General features: G+C 39.3%; 1 protein-coding gene across 3 annotated transcripts in view; it reads left to right on the plus strand.

The window, feature by feature from the left end:
* Positions 1-21,187, plus strand: part of AGBL3 (AGBL carboxypeptidase 3) — a 36,778-nt gene extending 15,591 nt beyond the window's left edge. The window contains exons 6-24 of one of the 3 annotated variants that reach the window (XM_081211297.1): positions 160-307; positions 1,073-1,855; positions 3,968-4,133; positions 4,580-4,706; positions 6,036-6,136; positions 6,279-6,358; positions 6,530-6,578; positions 8,313-8,411; positions 9,547-9,615; positions 10,446-10,559; positions 11,980-12,105; positions 13,775-13,868; positions 15,391-15,462; positions 15,806-15,982; positions 16,601-16,631; positions 17,607-17,815; positions 18,306-18,561; positions 20,666-20,841; positions 20,939-21,187. In XM_081211297.1, the coding sequence (XP_081067423.1) occupies positions 160-307; positions 1,073-1,855; positions 3,968-4,133; positions 4,580-4,706; positions 6,036-6,136; positions 6,279-6,358; positions 6,530-6,578; positions 8,313-8,411; positions 9,547-9,615; positions 10,446-10,559; positions 11,980-12,105; positions 13,775-13,868; positions 15,391-15,462; positions 15,806-15,982; positions 16,601-16,631; positions 17,607-17,815; positions 18,306-18,561; positions 20,666-20,841; positions 20,939-20,946 (2,885 nt within the window). In that variant the 3' untranslated portion in view covers positions 20,947-21,187. Of the gene's footprint in view, positions 1-159; positions 308-1,072; positions 1,856-3,967; positions 4,134-4,579; positions 4,707-6,035; positions 6,137-6,278; positions 6,359-6,529; positions 6,579-8,312; positions 8,412-9,546; positions 9,616-10,445; positions 10,560-11,979; positions 12,106-13,774; positions 13,869-15,390; positions 15,463-15,805; positions 15,983-16,600; positions 16,632-17,606; positions 17,816-18,305; positions 18,562-20,665 lie in introns of all 3 variants that reach the window. The other 2 variants (XM_081211296.1, XM_081211298.1) reach the window with 2 other exon arrangements.
* Positions 21,188-21,561: the final 374 nt, after the last annotated feature.

The following is a 21,561-nucleotide window of genomic DNA, read 5'->3' on the forward strand; positions in this document are numbered from 1 at the left end:
AGTTTTGAAATTCCTAAGGGAAATCAGACAATTCTGCAGTGGCACTAGGACACCGCCAAGTGGGTGGCCTCTGAGTGACCCCTCCCTTCTTGCACAGAATATTTTTCTCATAGTAATTCACAACTGAATAATAATTGTATATTTTGCTTCTCTCACTAGCTGATAAAGAGTCCAGCTTTATGTATTCTCGAATAGGGGGTAGCTTCCCCTCAAAGCAGGTGCTTCCTCAATCATGGGATGACTGGGACAATACTTTGATCTTTGAAGCACGATTTGAAAGTGGCAATCTGCAAAAGGTGGTCAAAATGTAGGTTGCTCACCATTTCCCTTTGATTTGCAGGAGTAGTTGCTGGTTTCTGTCTGCATTTGTTCTGGCGTTAAAGGGTGATATCCAACTAAGTAATTACTCGAAGTAGTCACATTGAAATCAGTAGGTTGACTACTTAGACTGAGTATAGATATCACCTGTACTCTTGTTTTGGCAAACCTGGATTAATAGCTTAGAAAACTTGAAATGCAGATATCCATATACACTTGCAGGAAAGTTTGTATTGGCTTATTAGAATCCCAGAATCACACAAAGAGGACTAATTTCTGACCACTCAGCACTTGTAGAATTTCTGACCACTCAGCACTTGTAGAAAATATAGACAGTCAGGACCACAAAAACACTCCAAATGTGTGAATTGGTATGTAATCATATGTGAATCAAAATAAAGCAGTAAGATAAAACAGCTAATGAACATAATTGTAAAATACAATATATATTGAAAGACATAAGAGAATATAACTTAACTGCTCATTCAAGACATCTGAGAATTTGATCTAAGCTCACCATAAAGATCATGTGGACTGTTTTTAAAATACAAATATTTGCATGAACAAGTTCCTTATAAGTTTATTATAGGCAACAAAATCTACAAACAATTTTTTGTGAAAGAAATTTGGGTTTAAAAAGATACATTTGAAATAAGAGAGATAAAGGAGCAGCATATGTCATGTTTCATAACTGTGCCTGAATGCCCAACAGTATATTTTATACTAAAATACTTTTCTCCTTTTCCCATGCCAGTAGTGATTTTGAGTACCAGCTGACACTACGCACTGATCTCTACACAAATAAGCACACCCAGTGGTACTACTTCCAAGTCACCAACACCCAAGCAGGAGTGCCCTACCGTTTCACCATTGTCAACTTCACCAAGCCAACAAGTTTGTATAATCGTGGCATGCGTCCGTTGCTGTATTCAGAAGCAGAAGCAAAGATCCACAAGGTGGGGTGGCAAAGGACAGGAGATGAAATCAAGTATTATAAAAACAATCTCGGCCAAGGTGGGCGCCAGTATTTTTCCCTGACATGGACATTCCAGTTCCCGCACGACAGGGATACCTGCTATTTTGCCCACTGCTATCCTTACACTTACAGTAACCTGCAAGACTACCTAGCAAACATTGCTGGAGATCCAAGGCGGTCCAAGTTCTGCAAGATCCGCATCTTGTGCCATTCCCTGGCTAGGAACATAGTCTATGTTCTAACCATCACTAACCCCTTGCAAGATTTTCAGGAGGAAAAACGCAAGGCAGCGGTGATTTTGACTGCCAGGGTGCACCCAGGTGAAACAAATAGTTCCTGGGTGATGAAGGGCTTTCTGGATTACATTCTGGGGGATTCAAATAATGCCCAGTGGCTTCGGGACACTTTTGTTTTTAAGGTGGTACCAATGCTGAATCCAGATGGTGTGATTGTAGGCAATTACCGCTGCTCTTTAGCAGGCAGGGACTTAAACCGCAACTATAAATCGAATCTCAAGGAATCATTCCCTCCCATCTGGTGTACCCGCAGCATGATCAAAAGGTAAAAAGGTAACACCATCCCTTTTCTGTGTCCAGTATCACCACTCTTTGTTCATTATTATACCAATATTAATTAATACATAATATGTATTCATCTTGTTGCATTGAACTTATTTTTTGTTCAAATTTTGTTGAAATTTTAGGTACATCTAAATGTTGTTTTAATACCTTCCCTGCTTGGCATGTAGAAGGCCTCCAGGAAAATCATGAGTTAGCACTCTGCTGCTGAGGACAGGCAAGGGCATGTGATAAAGTTAGAATTATAAAACCAGCGGCAGCTTCTCAATCCCATCCCCACTTCCTTTCCCTGCCTAGCCTAGGATATTATTATTAATAGACTTTATTTGCGTAGCCGACAGGCCATAGCATCAAAGGACAAACACCGACAAAAATACATTACAAATATAATTACCATAAAATCTTATGACCTATTAGAGTATTCCTTCAGCTTCTGCTAGACATTTTATCTTGTAACTATTAGCTTTTTCTCTATTTGCTGATCTTTAGCCCGTTCCTTTTTTGTTTTCACCTGTTTCCCACTGTGTGTTTTAAAAAAGAAAAGACTAATTTAGTTGCTCTCTTTCTCTGGTTTGGCTGTCTGTCCTTCATGGCTTCATCAGGAAAAGCCACTTCTGCTCACTGGTTTCCCACGGGCATCTGGTTTGGCCGCTGTGAAAATAAGATGGTGGGCTAGATGGGCCATTAGCCTGATCTAGCAGGCTATTCTTATGCTCTTATATGTATAGAAATGCTCTGAGGGGATAGGGGAAACAAGCCCTGTGTGTTTCAAATATTTAATGTGTACCTAGAGCTATCAGTGATCTTACAACTCCTGACCTCTCTTGCTGCATGGGATCTGGCATCAGTCCAGAACATGAGAGCCCATCAGGAAGCCTGGTTTTCTTTTTCTTATGTTTGTTTTCACTCTACCTACTTCCCTGGGAAAAAAACCAAACTGCAGTCAAGGTGGTTTTTGAGTTGAGGGTTTAACAGCAGGTTTGTCTGGGTCTTAATTTGGACCATCTGTTTTGGGCTCAGATCTGGAAGTTAGCTTTGGGAAGTTGCGTTTTCCTGAAGGCCTCCTACACACTGACCAGGAAACGAAACTTGTTAGTCATTATGAGTGTGGGTTCTGGTGGGCATGCAGGAGGCCTCCTTCTCCACCCTGGCTTAGTACAGATGGCACTAGTCATCACTGGTTTTTGAATGTTTTAAATTACCTGTTTTTAACGGTCTTTTACTGATAATTTTTATTTAATGTAACCTTCTTTGAGGTTTTATTATGATAAAGCAAAACAAACATTTTATTAAATGTAAAATGAAATAAAAATAAATCATCTTCGTCTTTGGGGGTTTGGCCCTTCCAGTTTAAACCATGCCTTTTTCAGAGGTGTTTTTTTCCCCTTCCTTTATGTGTGTGTTTGTTTGTTCCTTCAGTCATACACTCTCTCTTTTTCTCTGTCTTTCAACAATGGTTGGAACTTGAGAGGGGCTGAGGAATTGGCTGTATAATTCTAACTTATTCATATGCTCCTTCCTTCCTTCCTTCCTTCCTTCCTTCCTGGTGATGGGCTTCACACATTGTTTCCATGGAAGACTTCTGCAAAGCCACTGGAAGGGAATATTCACAGTGAAGTAACCAGTGTTCCATTCTAACGAACATAGACTGGAAAGACCAACCTCTGGAGAAGGAAGGGAATTCCCCTATACCAATAAAGGGGACTATTTTCCTCAACAAAGCTCTTTAATCTTCTGTTAACTGTGTTTTTCACATAATGACAGCAACTTATGTGATAGTTCTGTTTTTTAAACATTTGTCACGTGTCGGCTGCAATGGAAAAAGCATTTTAATATTGTGCATTTAGTATCTGTCATTGGAAAGGCAGTGATGGCCTAATAGGTGCAACTCAGCTCTTATTGGACTCAAGGGAAAAGCTCCCCTGACCAATGCCCTAGTGTAGGTTGTTCCAGTAGAAAAACAATCCGTCAAGCAATGATCATCTTTAATACCTTTAAGAGATTTCCTACAATTGCTATCATAACACAAAAAATCAAGAGTGTCTGATTTGCAGAAACCAAAGCTGCTCTTATTTAACTTTCTACCTTGTTACAGAATGATGGGAGAGCGCAAGGTTCTCCTATATTGTGACCTTCATGGTCATAGCAGAAAAGAGAATGTCTTCATGTATGGCTGTGAAAAACGAGATCATCAAGAAGAAGGGGCAGGCTTAAATCAGCGTGTTTTCCCTCTCATTATGAGCAAACGTTGTCCCGATAAAGTAAGCTGACATTTAACATTAATGTGTAAGAAATCATCTCTTTCAGTACATTAAAAATTTGCTAAATCACTTGACAGTTTTCTACATTGTTTCAATGATCTAAATATTGTAAGAAGTTTGTGCTTTAAAAGTAAGGGATTATATTGTGATAGTTGTTAAACATACTAGGAGCTTCCTTAGTGAGTCCCTTTAGGAGCATGCACCATGACATGAAGTTATTATATCATGTACTTCCTTCTGCCCCTCCCTTCTACCCCACATCTGTAATAGCCTATAATGCACAGTGGGCAAGAGGACATGAATGACTTGACAACATGACATCACCAGTAAACCAAACTATGTGCTGAGGAAGACTGTGGCACGGGGAGGTCATTTCTTGGCACAGCTGTATAGTTTTGGCCTCGTTGCAAAAGCGCAGTAGTAATTCCACTTCTCTCTTTGTTAAGTTCTCGTTCCAAGATTGCAATTTCAAGATACAAAAAGCTAGAGAAGGGACAGGTCGAATAGTGATGTGGAAGATGGGCATCAGCAACAGCTATACCTTAGAAGTTACTTTCTGTGGGTCTAAACTGGGTAAGGCAAATATAGTTTTTCTCTAGAATCTATATTTAAAGCATTCAAAGAAGTCTCATGTCTTGTAGCTGCAGATTCTTTAAGAGATAATGTGAGCTTATTGTGTTTGACAGATAAATACTACAGTGGTGCCCCGCAAGACGAATGCCTCGCAAGACGGAAAACCCGCTAGATGAAAGGGTTTTCCGTTTTTGAGCTGCTTCGCAAGACGATTTTCCCTATGGGCTTGCTTTGCAAGATGAAAATGTCTTGCGAGTGTTCCGATTTTTTTCCACTCCCCCCCTTTTTCTAAGCCGCTAAGCCGCTAATAGCCTTTTAGCCGCTAATCCGCTAAGCCTTTAATAGCCGCTAAACCGCTAATAGCGCTAATCCGCTAAGCCGCTAATAGGGTTGCTTCGCAAGACGAAAAAACCTCTAGACGAAGAGACTCGCGGAACGGATTAATTTCGTCTTGCGAGGCACCACTGTACATAGGAAGACATGTTGAAATGTTAACGTTATAGGTGTATATTAAAATTGCATTTGGCCCAAGAAATAGTGGTTGTGGGTACCAATTACAGGGAGTAAATGACTACAGAAGGGTGGGATTTTGGTTAACGGGTTTAAAACTGAGTTTATGCTTACCTGAAAGTCAGTTAAGCTGTATTTACACAGCAGACTAGCAGTGATTCCCTCTTTGGGTATTGTAGTTCTTTGAAGTTGAGTAAGTAGGAATCTCTAACACAGAATTCTCACACTTTCACAACTTTGAAGCTGTGGTTGTTGAACTGATATCAAATATTTATCTACCTTATACTGTAGATGTGTCCTTGTGAAGGAATCAGACTAAGACTATTTAACAAGAAATAGCAATCTTTTATATAGTTTTGTGTGGAAATTATTGGTGTTAATTTGCATCCTACTGTCAACCTTAGATGGCAGATAAACACTTTGGGAGATGGTAGAAAATAATGAGGAAAAGTGTGAATGTGAGGCAAACTAATCTGCAATGGAGCTAAGGCAGAAGTGTACTTGTTTGGTTTATCTGTGGATTGGGTTATTTTTAAAAAAGGTAGCTGAAGGTTATAATTGGAAAGGCAAAGGAATGGAGGTTCTCAAAAGGAACTATGGGAAGGAGTTTGGGAATATGGAATGTGAAAAGCCATTTGATGAACTTTTGAAAGTAAAAGATTTAAAATAAATATAAAATGTTTTGCTAACAAAAAAGTGTTATTGGGTTGGTAGCAGTCCAAATTAAAATGTGGAATTCCATCAGTGGAATTAAAATAATTGCTGATATTGAATAGGACAGTTATTTCTTCACTGGTGACTGGTCCCCCCCTTTTCCAGGCAGTAGACATGGTACCCACTTTAGTACCAAGGATCTAGAATCCATAGGACACCATTTCTGTGGCTCACTGTTGGACTTCTGTAATAAAAAGAAGAGTAAGGTAATGCAAATAAACATTATTTCTTGCAGCAGTAATATCTGCAGCAACTATGTACTTAAAGGAATACAGTCAAAGTATTGATTATTATTTGGAAGTAGTGAGGCAGTAAATTTTATTGTTAACAGTGTGTGTTTTTCCTTAGTATAACGAGTGCCTGAATGAATTGGAGGAAATGCTGAAAAAGGGTGATCTATCTGCCTCTGTCAATGACAGAGACTCCAGGTAAAAGGACCTCTTCTAACAATTGTTTTATTTCTAGCTTGTTATTAAGGAAATCGGTGCCATGCTTTCCAGATGTGTTTGTGGAGCAGATAATTGATTTGTTGTGCAGACAAATTCTAGAAATCCATACTCTTGTAAATGAAAATAAACATAATTATTTTTCTTTTACAGTTCTGACAGTTCAGACTCCAATGAGGTTACCATTAAACTAGAAGCCCAGGTATGATATACATTATCATCAAAAATTCAGCTTTAGTAAGATTTTACTTGAAATTAATTTCCTTGAAATGTAATATAATGATATACAGAACAGTATACAGATGTTTAGTTGCAATGTGTCAAATAATATATACACACCAATTTTTTTATTCATAAGAAATATACTGGAAAACAAAAAGAAACAACTAGCAGTGCTTGATTTATAATATAGAACACAACTACTTTATAATATCAACTTGAATGGCAGATTTAGGATTCTTCATACTATCGGAAACACACTTCTCAATATTAACTGACATATCAACTATTCTTCTGTAAAGTGTATCTTCAGACAAAGGAATTTTCACAATCAAGGCTCAGGCAGGCTTACTTGATTTTTCCTGCTGTTGTATGTGGTTTTGTCTGTTGAGCAATCCATTCTGTCACTTGGTAAGATATATAATTTGCATCTTATCTGAGACTTTTACTCATTTTTTGAAATACGTTCGCTAGTATTTCTGCTGTTCCAAAAGGCTTTCAAAATATTGAACCTTCTTTTTCACCAGATTTCTGTGTTTTGACAGCAGACGTCTTGTCATCTTGTTTACGGCCATGTTGGAATTGGAAAGCTTCTGGCCACAGATCAAACACATAGGCTGAGGGACGTTTTCATCTCCAGCCCATGTGAAACTGAGACTCAGATAGATATCCACATATTGCTGACAAACGTGGATAACTAGGATTGTTTTCAGTATCACTTGATGCACTTATGCTCATTTTGAAAATATGGCTATCCATATTCTGCAAATAATAAAAAATATTTTGATACTGTACTACACTACACTGAAATGTTTAACTATTTCTTGGATTGTCCTTGAAACTTTCCACCACACTTGCCATCCTTTCCTGCCAGAACCTCTGCTTTAAGGAGTCTTCTTCAACCAGACACAGCAGACCACAATATTGTTATTGTGAGTAGCAGGTGGTGGCACCTAGTTTTGCTCTACTTGTCTCCCTGCACAGCAAGATCAGTTCTGAGAGGCCCAGCTCCCATCATCACTGAGGGAGGTGGGATGAGGCAAGAAGCAGCTGGCTGGGCACAGGCCTTGCCTGCCTCTCCCAAGACTTATAGCATGCACTTCTTGTTAGTTGGGGACATATGAAAGGTGCAGAACAGGTGGGGCTGGACAAGACATACACACATACTGTGAGTGATAAATCAGAAATCAAACATGGAGAACATATGCTCAATGAGGGAAAGATGTCATGCTAAAAAGTTGTTTCATTTAGGGGGAAACTAAGCATTTCAAGAAATATTACTTTGGTGCTACTGACAAAAATAGAAACCTCAAAATAATAGTCTTCATCTCTATCAATAACATCTGATACAATTTACCCCATCCCTTGGCTGACATTGTTACACGGTGTTTCCACCCCAGTCCAGTCATTGGGGTGCATTGGGCTGCAGCCATTGATGTGGAGGAGGGTGAGGAGATGCACATTATATTTTCAGGAAATCAGGATGAATTGTGTTAGATTTTATTGAGGAGGATTTGGGATGTGAAATGAGGACATGTCTACCATTTAGTTGTTCAACATCTAGTTGACACAACATCTAGTTGTTCCCTTAAATCCTTTTGAGTTTTGATATAAGAATAAAATTTAAAGGTTAAATAAAGGAAAAAAATATAATGTAGATAACTGTAATCCTATTAAACCCAGATATACATATTAATTTGTTTGTTTTGCTTGTTAGGCAAAACCAAGAAAGAAGAATCTGAAAACCAAGAAAGAAAGGAGTGCCTTTCTGGTGTCATCAGGAAGAAGATTTTCTAAACAACTCCATGAATCAATTGTAAAGCATTATTATTATTATTATTATTATTATTATTATTATTATTATTTATTAGCACAAGGTATTAACGAGTTTAGTAGGGTTGCCATATTTTGAAGAGCAAAGAAGAGGACACACACACACAAGTGCCTCCTTGATTTATTTGTTACTTCCCCCGCTCCGTACAGCCAGTGGCCCTTATGCTTTGTGACCTCCAACACGCCCCCTGCCCACCTACAAGGGGCCACAGCCTATTGTTATTGTGCATCACAACCCAAGCAAAGCAGTCAGACGTTCCTCAAACTCTTCTCCTCAACCCATATGCTCAACACCCTCCTCTGGGTCTCGTCCAGGCAGCTGTCAAGAGGAGGAGAGCCAGCAGGGAGAGAATTGGCAGCACCTGGCACCTCATGCACCTCCTTCACTGCTGCTGCTCTCTCTCTCTCCCTCTCCTCACAAACCCAGTTCCTGCCTCAGCACTGCCCACCAATGGCCGGGGGTGTGTGTGTGTGAGGGAGGCCTGGCTGGCCAAGTCCTCTTTCCGCCCTGACCAACCCTGCTGGAAAAGGCCAGAAAAGCCATGCATTAGATGAACCATGTCCATCTAAACAAACAAACAAAAAACCTTGGACATTTTGCTTAATTTTAAAAACCCTCCCAGACAGACATTTTAAGCCTGAAAAATAGGACATATCTCGGAAAATCCAGACATATAGCAACCCTAAGTATTTCTATATGATGTATAACACTGACAGGAAATCAGAAGAATAAACACTGTGCAATTTATTGTTTAAGAATATATTGTTGGCCTGGCAAATGCACCAATGTCATGAAGATAAACCAGGATTTTGTCACCTAAGAATTGTTACTTCACCTTCAGGATTCTATCCATCATAAGACCATGAACAGACCTTATTCTTCACTTCTTAGATCCATCACAATAAAGTTATATACTGAGCTAGGAAGATCCAGTACTTATTTGAGCAGACTGGTGCAGTTCAGAAAAGGTGTCTTCAGTACTTTCTTTTGTGGAAGGAGAAGGAAAGTGCATCTTGAAAATTCCTGAAATATTATGAGAGTATTTTGTTTACTTTTGCATCCTTTTAAGTATAATAGTGTCTCTTATAAATACAGCAATCCCTTTCTTCCTGTTTAGAGTGAAACCAAAAAATCAGAAGAATCTTCCCACAGAATTTCCAAGAGCCATGAACAAATTATAAAAAGTGTAAGGATTTCTATGTATTGTGAAAGATCTGTTGTCCTTTTGTGATCAGAATAGGATTATACTGTATACAGCACAATAGTTAACTGACAGCAAACATTAGTCAGTCAAATCTCCTGCTTCTATGAATTCTAAGGTATACCCATAGGAATATATTTGAAATGTTTGATATTTTTAGTAGCTGTTTATAATTGCTCTTTTCCTCAATTATTCAAACAAGTGAAAGTTTATACTTTGGGATAAGTATAAACTTCTTTTTTTTCTTTTTTTAAAGGCTTTTTGCAGTAATGTTACAGTTACTACTAATAACTGTGAAATACAGTTATTCACCAAATCAGCAAGGGAAATACTAATGTGTATTAGTATCATTAAGGATGTAGTTGCACATCTCTTTCATGTTTCTGAGCTGGGCCCATTGAACTGTTCATTGCTTTTGATGCATGTACACACCCATCTGGGTCCACTAGCTGCTGTACACAACTAGAGTTGAATAAGGACCAATTGCTGTGAACATTTAGAATAAACCTGTGTATGTCATACATGAAGCATGCCAAAGTTGTTGAGCTTTATGTTTAGCTTTTTTGGGGGGATCTGCCAAAGTTGTTCAGCTTTTTTTGAAGAGATCGTCCCCTAAAGTTGTTGAGCTTTACGGGGGGGGGGGGGCAGGCTTCTGCTAGGGGAAGGCAGAACCTCAGTTAATTGAGTAGTTTCAATGCTTTTCAATAATTTTTGTCCCCCCCCCCATTGGCTACGCCCATGCCATGCTATAATTTTAGTTCTTCCCATGTAAGTGAAGTGACTGGTAAGTAGTACATGTTTCTCTTTCTCCACAGACCCAGGTTTTTCAGAAACTGAAACCAATGGAGCTGCAAAACATACGAAAGGAAAAATATGAAATTACCAAGCGGACTGTAGAACCTTTGTCCAGAACACCCAATGCTAAAAAGGTTTGGCTGGCCCATTAATAGAATAATTTTCCAGATAATCAGAAAATGCATATAGCTTTATGTTAGTGACAACCAAAAGCAGAGTTTGATTTTGACATTAGGAAAAGCTAAAAGGATGCTGTGTCCTGTTGTTAAAGGGATATCTGACAATGTAACATTACCGCTTAAGATAATATGTGTGCTTTGCAATTTATTTATTTATTTATTTATTTAATTACTGAAATAGAACAGCATTGTGGAACCCACTCTAATTAAAAGAATCATAGTTCCTTTTACTTTGCACAACAGTGTTTGGACAGCAGACTGTAAGGTCACCTGCTGTTTCTTTTATATCCTAGAAGATGTTAATTTGGAAGAATCCGCTCATTCCTAGAAGTTGTTAACACCAAAGGTCCTTTACCTTTGTTTTAAGACTTTCAGTAAAAGTGATTAAAAAAAGCTTTGTAGCTTTATTCAGAACAATCAATGAAATACATTGAGTAATTATTTCTTTAACCTTTAGCAGGCAGGTATTCTGTTTTACAGAAATGTATTTTAAAGTATGGTCCAGTTTAAAAGAAAGGGATATAATTATATCTCAGTTCCCTGAAGAGTCTTTAGTTGCAGCGCAATAGGCAGTTTGAGCATGCTTTTCTTCCTTTGTGATTATCATAACATGTTCTGTGGCCCTTCCCATATGCAGAAAGAGAAAGGATCATGTGTCTTTAAACAAGCAATTCTTATGAGATTATGCCTACAGATTCAGAGTATTCTAATTTGGAAGAATCTGCTCATTCCAGGGGTTAGTGGCTCAAAATTAAGAGCCAGGGTAGACATTACATACAGGAAAAAATAAAGACAATACTCATAAATCCCAGATTGGAATCTACTAATAATTCATTTCAAATTGGTTACACGGACCCTTTGAAAGAAACCGAAAGCAAAATGGTGAGTGATTCAGGTAAAACCAGAAAATATCAGGGATCATGAAGGAAAAGAAACTAAGAGAACTTGCTCTGTCAACCCACTATGTGTACCTATTAAGCCCTCTATGGATTAGTTTAATATGGTTTGAACATCTTTTCATTGAACAAAAATATTCCACAACAACCCAAATCTAGAACTTGCTATGGGGACAGAAGCTCCATAAAACAGCAAATGTTTAAGAACAAGTGAACAAAGCTGTTAATTTACTGCTGAGAGACTTGAAAGGTCCTTTCCTGTGACCCCTGTTTCAGGGGGTGAGAGAACTTATGCAGAGTACCTGACTGCTGCAATCCACACACAGCACAGCATTAATATCAGCCAACATTAATATCTCATGCATCCAGATGGCTGATGAGACTATTATGTGACTAGCACAAATAACACAGGTTTTTGTTATAAGCTTGCCTGCATCACTGCAGGAGTGTCCCCAGACAAAATGTTTCTGCCTTTCTAGGAATGCTCTGAGCACTTTTGGGAATGCGCTAAGGAGGAAAATGGGAAGCTGCCATACAGAGGTTGGGTCGGCACCAACACCTCCTTCCACGCCAGTCTGAAAGGAAGACGGAGGAGACATTTTGAGGTAAGCAGAAATGGTGTTGCATGGAATGACCCATTACTGACTCTGCAGTTGCAAATTGCGGCTAGCAAGTTGTCATGCAGAGTCCTTCTAATGCTTGCTTGCTCTCTCAACCTTATTTCCAGATTTGCATTACAGCAATATTTGCTTTGCTCAGTTTATATTTTGAAGAGCTGTTCCCAGTTGTGTGCTTAATATTAGGAGCCTTGATAGATCATTAGCCTGATGCTGCAAAGCAACTCCTTGTATCTATAGAGCAGTGATCTAGAAAGGGCTAGAGCTATTTTATTAGGAAACCTCTATTTTAGGAAAGTGATGGCTAACCTGTGGCTCTCGGTATATTGTTGGACTCCACCTTCATTCATCCTAGTCAGTGTGGCCAGTAGTGAGGGATGATGGGAGTTGTAGTCCAGCAACATCTGGAGGCCAAAAGTTAGCAACCCTGGTTTAGTCAAAACAGATGCATGAGTAAATTTTGCTCTCGGACTATGATATTATTCAGCAAGATTGTATGGTATAATGTTATGATTTTAACTTGTTAATGGTAGCTGCCTAAAAATAAAAATAAATGCATTCAATAGGGTTTTCACATCATTATCTGACCACACATACTATGTGGATATTGCTTAGAAACATTGACTGTGTCAGGGAATGTTGGCTATATGGGGAATGTCTTTTCTGTAAGCTCTAGCCATTCAGTAAGCCAGAGTTGACCACATTCCTGCCAGTATCACAGTGTATACGCCTTAAAGGTGGATTATACAAATACTCTGAACTCTTTCCTCTCCCCCTTCTGTTTCTTAAAAGGGTGCTGCTTTCATTTTTGATATTGCAATTGCAATACTGCATGGGTTGTCAGCATGTCACAACACAAGCAGGACAGCTAGCAGGTATCTGTGGCATTTGGACAGAGGCAGGAAGGCACACATTTCAGGTTAGGACATAGTCTCAGGTGTTTCCACTGGCCTCCCTTTCCTATGCTGCGCTGCTGTTTGCTTCCCAGACCAAAGCCAAACTACATCAGAGACACTAAGCAGAGGTTACACTAGAATGGTACTATCCCATACTTCAGTGCTATGATGTTTACGTGGCGTCCATTTTGAACATTTCTTCCTGTGCTTTGAAACTCCAGCTAACAGTTTGCCAAGAAAATGGTTAGCAATCAAATATTATACAGTTTTTTTAGCTGCAGTGATAGTTTCTAAAGAAGAGGAAAGCTTTCTTAGTAAGCAAAAAGGCAGGGTACATTAAAAAAAAAAAAGTTATTACATCCAAGGGATGATAAAATAAGCCTTAAAGGCTGAAGAACTACTTTAGACATTGCATACACCAAAATCTCGCAAGCACACAGAGCCTAAACTTTTGGGGTATAAAGGCTCATTTGTTCATTTGGTGCAAGGATATGCTTGCATAACAAAACTTCCCCACCCACCCTATCTTGTGTGTCCTGCATCATCCTCAATTCTGCTCCAGAGGATTGGGGGAAACCTCAGCACAGGGGGAGGAGAGGGACGGAAGTGCCACAGCACAAGCTTATGCTGACAGAACAAGTTAATTAGCGTTGCATTGGATATAACTCTACAGTTCAGTGCTTCTTTACAACAAACTGATTTCAGACTTCGGGTGGGAAGTTTAATAATAATAATGCATTTGCCTCCTTTTACTCTTGCAGTCAAAAGCCTTAGCAGGGCTTCATAAACTCCTCAGAGAAACTAACTCAGTTGTAGAAGGTAAACTTCATGAAATGTCGTTTGATTCCCAAGCAGGTAAGAGATAACATGGGCAAAACTTTCTATGAACGTGTGAACCTTTTCGTTTGAAAAATTAATATAGGTATTTACAAAGTTGTAAGAAAAGAATTAATTTGTTTTAGTCATAGTCATCATCAGTGCAGATACAACGTCATGCCGTTAAAGCAATCCATGAAAGGGAAAGAGGAATTCATGCACTGAGTATCTGTGAGGCCATGGCTTGCTTCTAGAACATTGCATCTACACTGGACAATAGAATGGTGGCATGCAGATAGCAGCCTCTGCTTTTTGCTCCCTATCCAGTCCAATGTACAGAACAATTACAAAGGACGATTACAGCAAAAGAACTGGGATTTAATAGCAACTAACATTGCATTTCTCATATTTTTTATGGGAAGCTCTTCTCACACTATGAAAAGCATTTTCTCCCATTTGATAAAGTTTTCTAGAAAGTGGATCATGCTTTATATTCCCTAAATATTTAGAATACTCTAACTGGATACTTCCTAAACTTCCAATTCTATGCGTTAGCATGAAATTAGAAACACAGAAAGCATTTGGGGGTAGGGGAAGGTACCATGTTGCAGAAGATTTGCACATCCTTGGATTGTGCTGTTCCTTCAACTCCCCTCCTTCCCTTTAATTCCTCCAGCCTTCCAAATGGTCTGCTGGGAAATAAGCATACTGCACATAGGTGTATGGGAGATACTGGATGCTCTGAATCAGTACATGAGTGATCTCAGAAACTCTAGGTTGCCATGCCCTAAGCTTTATAGCTTGGTTTATCCTGCTATCTGATACATGTTTATATGTACGTATCACCTTCTCAATCTACTTGATGCATTTGATAGTAGACTGATATGAAAAGTCAGCCAACAAGAAAACAGAAGGATCTCAGTCTTTCTCAGACAATCATTGGAGGAGGTTGTCTGTAGCATAGGATATTTCCAGATCATGTAGTACCATACCATTCACAGTTTCATTCAATACGGCAGCAGGACAAAGACTTAGGCTCATATGATTTCATGAAACAATGTTTTTCTTAAATGTTTATTGGTTGTTAAATTTTAGTGAATATTACCAAATTGTATAATTTTTATAACAACATATAATGCTCTGGGAAAGCAACTAATAGTTTTCACGTGTTTCCATATTTTCTAATCTTTTCTTGATAACCTATACATTTCCTAGGACTTGTATACAGTGCTGATACAGTACTGAATATGTAACAACACTTTCATTTGGCTGTTTGTTTCTTTGCCTCCCACCATTCCCCAGAGAATAGATTTCCTAGACATTCTTTGGAATGCCCTGTTTTTGTACTTTGCCCGTAAATAGGCATGCATACATCTAAGGACATCTAAAGACATGTATCCAATTAAGTTGACTCTAGTCCACAAAAGCTCTTTCGGTAATATTTTGTTTAGCCTTTTAAGTTGTCACAAAACTCTTTCTCCCTTTTCTATAAAATTTAAATGTGTATTCTTTCTGAGATTCATTTTATGATCAGTTCATGACAGTTGTGGCCATCTTTCAGATTCTATGCCAGATGAACGAAATAAATATACAGTTCAGTACGTCAGTCATTACTTTCCTGAACAAGGATTAAGTAAGTTACTCATATCTTTAATTCATATAATCTTGTGTCTAGACACAGGTTCTACTGTATGTGCAATTATAAGCAATACAATGAAAGCCATGTATTGCATAAAATAGAGATTTTACAGCCTGATCCTATGCATGTTCACTCACAGTTTCCACTAAGTTCAATAGGGCTTGCTTTCAGGGTAGAGAGCATTGGAAGACAGTTTTAGAGCATAGAGAATGAGCTAATGGAGATGTACACCAGAAGCATAAATTCATGCAAGCAAGAATAAACTCAAAAATTTTATATTTTGTCCTTCCCTTTAAAATAATACTCTGTGTCTGGTTCCGGCCTTTGTTTCCTACAGATATTGGCTGGGACCTAGCCCAACCTTTGAAGCACATCATCTCACAGAGACTTTTTCTGCCTCCTGCCATCCTTGACCAGATGTGCAACACACCAAGAAGACACCAAGGTGCACTCTCGGGTTGCAAACTTCCTAGGGTGGAAAATATGAGAAAAGAAGCAAAGATTCCACGAAGAAGTAAGGCAACTGAATACTTGGGGATATACTGTGGTCTAAACCACTGAGCCTTTTGGGCTTGCCGATCAGAAGGTTGGCAGTTCAAATCCTAAATGGGGTGAGCTCCCGTTGCTCGGTCCCTGCTCCTGCCAACCTAGGAGTTCGAAAGCACGCCAGTGCAAGTAGATAAATTGGTACCGCTGTGGCAGGAAGGTAAATGGTGTTTCCGTGTGCTCTGGCTTCCACCACAGTGTTCCGTTGTGCCAGAAGTGGTTTAGTCATGCTGGCCATATGACTATGTCTTGGACAAACGTCGGCTCCCTCAGCCTGAAAGCGAGATGAGTGCCGCAACCCCATAGTCACCTTTGACTGGACTTAACCGTCCAGGGGTCCTTTACCTTTTTTACTGCATGTAGTAGCACTACAGTTCTTTCTATAAAAGCCCATGGCACATTTTGGGGGGAGGTGCTGCGCATTTGGCTCCTCACACCACCCTGTTGGCCCTGTGCCACTGGGATCTGATATGAATGATTTGCTGGGCATAAGGAAACTTTACAGAGGGGGAAAGGTTATTTCATATAAAGGAAGCATTTCCTGAAACATTTTCAGTAGCATATTATTATTTTTTTCTACTTACAGCCTCTCTCATACATGTGGAGTGTCATCCTAGGTAGGAAAACTTATTATTTGTTATCAGCAATCTTCTATGTGGATTTCTCAGTCATATTCTTTATATCTTTATGATTTGGGTTTGGAAAGAGTGTAACATCCTTCTTGTTTTCAGATTTCTAAAAAAACTATTATTCAGACGGGCCAACCAGCTCTTATTGATGTGCTTAATGCTTTTATTGGATGATGATAATGATGAAAAATTATATACAGTGGTACCTTGGTTTTCTAACATCTCTGTTGACGAACATTTTGGTTTTCGAATGCCGTAAACCTGGAAGTAAATGCTTCAGTTTTTGAACACACTTCAGTTTTCGAACATGCCACGTGGCTTCCGCTGAGTGCAAGATCCTGAAGCCTAGCTGTTGGCTGTTGAGTTTTCAAACGTTTCAGAACTTGAACCATGTTCCGGAACAGATTACATTAAAAAACCGAGATACTACTGTACCACCCTTTATCAAAATATCCCAGGGTGATGTACAACTTTTTAAAAAGATTACAGAACATCAATGATAAAAACATAATAAAAGCATAATTAAAAGCATTCTGACAGACAGCCTAATAATAAAATGGTCAATTTAAATTCTTTTTGTGCATTCTTTCAAAAAAAAAAAATTGCACAAAACAGGGTGGAATGGATTTAAGACGACTGAGTGCCAAAAGAACAGGTTTAGGTTAATCTGTCTATCCCTAATTAGAAGAGTACTGAACTCTTATGTTGAACGCAATGGCATTTTGAGATGCTTATCTTAGGATGGACTGTGCCCTGGGTCATGTCACCAGTGCGCTATGTCTTAAAATGACAAACTAAAGCTTAAACTAAGACACTGTGTTTTATTTTTATTTGTGAATGCTAAATTGTATAGCAATTCTGTATTAAACAAGCATTTATATATCATCTTGGATTTTATACTGCAATTGCTACTTCATTTGATGTATTTATTTTATTTTATTCTGTGGCCTTAATCTGTTTCAGCTCTCTGGTTCTCCAGGCAACTGGAGAAAATAACACTGAAAGGGGTTGTGTCACATTGGAGTTAGGAGAAAAAGAAGTACAAAACATGGCCCTGGCTCAAGAAACGCATTTTAATTCTTTACACAACAAAGCTACAACTTGGCGATTAGAGAAGTGTCGACCTGGAAGAGCCACTAGTTGCAGAGAGAAGACATCTTTACAAGCGAAAGGTTTCTTTCCCGCCTTCATCACTGAAATTATTAGCAAAAGACTCAAGTACAGTGGTACCTCGGGTTAAGAACTTAATTCATTCTGGAGGTCCGTTCTTAACCTGAAACTGTTCTTAACCTGAGGTACCACTTTAGCTAATAGGGCCTCCCACTGCCTCTGTGCCGCCAGAGCATGATTTCTGTTCTCATCCTGAAGCAAAGTTCTTAACCCGAGATACTATTTCTGGGTTAGTGGAGTCTGTAACCTGAAGCGTCTGTAACCTGAAGCATCTGTAACCCGAGGTACCACTGTACACTAGTATGGATGGTGCAGCATGTCATCAAAATTCCCATAATGGTCCTCTGTTCTGTTCTACTCTGCTGTGTTTATTTCTGTATCTCCTCTAATCTATTAATGAATGTTGGGGCTAAGCCCTGAGAGTTGCAACTCAAATTGATCTCTGGAACAAGTAATAATTTACAGGAGTTTTTTGTCTGTTTTTGATCCCAGATCTTCTTGACAACCTGAAACACAATTTAGATGACAAAGAAAGGAAAATAAAGGAGAAATCACCAGCAAGCAATGTTAAAGTTGACAGAAACAATGGAGGAAATCATGAAGGAAGTTTTAGACTCAGTGAGCCCTCTCATACACAAGATTTTCTACAACTCTCCTTACCTTTGGTGTCAGAAGGAAAGTATAGGCAAGTCACTGAAAAATACCAGAAGAATGAACAGCAACCTAAGTTGTCCTTAGGTCAGCCCCGGTAAGTGAACAAGACTGCCTGTTTCATGCAACATTCAGTGTGTCTGCTCTGAAAAGATGCTTTAGCATTAACTGTATCGTAGCTTGTGCTCCCTGAAGACAGAATGCTTTGCGAAGGAAGAACCTGATGCCCATATTGCACCTGAAACAGTGTAACCTCCACTGCCCATGCTGCTTCCACAATTGCTACTCTTCGTCATTCACAGGCATCTTCTACACACTGGGGGAAGCCAATGTACCAAGAGAGCATAAACTCTTCCATGCCAATATGCCCCAAGAACTCATGTTGCCGCTCAGTGGGACCCCATACTCTCTGGGTGGAGTTATTTCAGTCTCCCAATAGCACACATGACTATTCTATGAAATCAAGCCTATGCAAATAAGAGTTTGAATTTTCTGTTCCAATGCTTAAGAAGCCCCTTGATACAGATGGTCAGTGGGCTTGTTCATACATCACACTTAGACATAGTTTGTTTTAAACCATGGCTTAATCATGAATGTGCCTTCTATGCCTCCCTGCAAATGTAGCTTTTCCCACCCTGAGGGTGCTGTTCATGGCACAAACAAACCATATTATCAGTTGCAGTATTGTGCAAACCTAGATCATAATTTTTTCTTTTATTTTTTTAAAAAACCACACAAGTTTTCTTCAAACTAACTCTGAGTGGTTGTTGTTGTTACATATATTAGTCATATTTCTTTGCCATGGCAACTCAAAGTGACTTACAAAATGACAAAAAAACAAACCAAAGACAACAACCCACATATATACATATAAACCAAAGAGAAAGAATACATTAAAATATCCCACCCACTCTAAAAAGCAACAGATAGTTAAGAGCCAAATGCCCGGTTAAAAAGGAATGCTTCTACCTGGCATCTGAAGGTATGTAATGACAGTGCCAGACGAGACCCCATTTCACAAATGGGGAGCCACCATCAAAAAGGCCTATTCTTGTATTGCCCGTCTCCTGATCTTCCATGGAGGGGCACACAAAGAAGGACCTCAGATGGTGACCACAGTCTCTGGGAGACTCATACAGGGAGAGACATTCCTTGAGGTATTGGGAGTCCTGTGTTACATAAGGCATTAAAGGTCACCTTGCCCCAGTGAGCAGCCTGGCTGCTGAATTCTGCACTAGCTGAAGTTTCTGAATCATCTTCAAAGGCACCCCTACATATAACACATTGCAGTAATCTCACTCCTAGAGGTTACCAGTACTTAAACAACAGAAGTTAGGTTATTCCTATCCAGATATGGGCATAGCTGGGCCACCAGCTGATAGAAGGTGCTCTGCACTACAGGGGACACCTGAGTTTCAAGTGATGGCAATGAATCCAGAAGTTTCCCCAGGTTACATGCCAGCTCATTCTAGGGTAATGTAACCCCATCAAGAGCATGTCACTTCCCATCTATCCAGTACATAACCAAGGCAAGACATTGGTCCAGGACATCCACTCCACACCTGCAGATGTAAAGGAGTAGCAGAGCTGTGTGTCCTCAGCACATTGCTGACAATGTATTCCAAAACTCCAGAAATTGGGCCTAGTACAGGTGTTCCCCCTTTACCCCACCTTTTGGCAACACTGGGGCTTTATAAATGAGTATTTAAGTATAGGCAGTGGTGGGTTACCTTACAAGAAGGCACAGAAAAGGCAAGGCAGTGGTGGTTCAAGAAACACTTTGGTGACGGTACATTTAGATTAGGTTTTATAAAGATTCTATTAGCCCAGTAGGACCCCACATTCTGGATTGACTAAAGCAAGGTAGGAATAACAGGAGACCATGCCAGGAAGATGAAGGTTCATATTAGTCTTTATATGTGACTTTAGAGTGTTCAAAGCACGTCACATACCTTTTCTCTCAAGAGTACAGTAGTCCAGGCAACAAGTAACCACAGATCTTAGCAGCAACATCCTGAGGATTTCCATTCTGATTTACTGGTGCTTGGAAACCGAGTGCCTTCTAAATAGTTCTTTGAGAAGCTGGTTAATGAAGTAAAATGTGAACAATAAATGGAGGCTGCCTGGTTGGGAAGACAATTTAGTGGATTTGTCCTTATGAGAGGGACACTGAGACCAATTTCCTTTGTTTATCTGTGCAGACCTCGCTTGGCTACACTAATGAATACAAAAGGGACCCACAAGACACTTTTACTGAAACGCTGTGAGGATGATGAAGCATCCACTTCTACATCTCTACTGCACACTGGGCCAAAAATGGCAGTGAAAAAGTTACTGTGCCAAAGTGAGAGCAAGTTTTTTTCAAAGAGACGTAAAAGTGAGTGCCTAAATCACAGGCCTTCAATGCAAGACCTTTCAGCGACAACTGAGAGAATTTCCTTTCACGCTTAGAAACAGGTGCCATTTCTTTTCAGGCAGCTAACAAGCCAATGCATACCACTGCAAAGGCTCCATCCGGATGGACAACCTGCAATGATATCTTCAGAAATTATTGCTTCAGTTTCTTGGATGTGGTGCTGGGGAAATGCAAAAAAAAAAAAAAAAAGGATCTTCATTGTACAGCACTTGTGCCATGCGCAGGCTTGGAATACAGGATACAAAAATATGCTGGAACATCACCCATGAGGCTTCTGTGACAGATAAAAATGAAACCAAAATATGAACTCGTTTATGTTTATTATGTTTATTGCTGACAAATTTTACAGGGAAGCAAGTCTAGTCATTTTACTTTTGAATTTCACTTGCTTTAAAACTGATGCTGTTTTTTAAAAAACGATTAACTGAAAAAGGAGGGATTGGGGTAGTGTTGCTCAGTACTAAAACCTATTAGACAAATTAAAAAATCATAGTGAGGATCATCATCCAATCTTGTCTTAAATCTAAAAAGAGAAATAACAAATGATCCGCAGGAAGGAATTGCTTTTCTACAGTTAGTCAAAATGGTATTAAATTGGAGGTCCCAATCAAGCATTGTATTTTCCTAATGGCCAAGATCTGCCTATAGTGTCTACTCACAAGTAAGTCCCTTTTAGCAAAG

Source organism: Podarcis bocagei (genome assembly GCF_964188305.1).
Source record: "Podarcis bocagei genome assembly, chromosome: 10".
In the NCBI taxonomy this organism is placed as follows: Eukaryota; Metazoa; Chordata; class Lepidosauria; order Squamata; family Lacertidae; genus Podarcis; species Podarcis bocagei.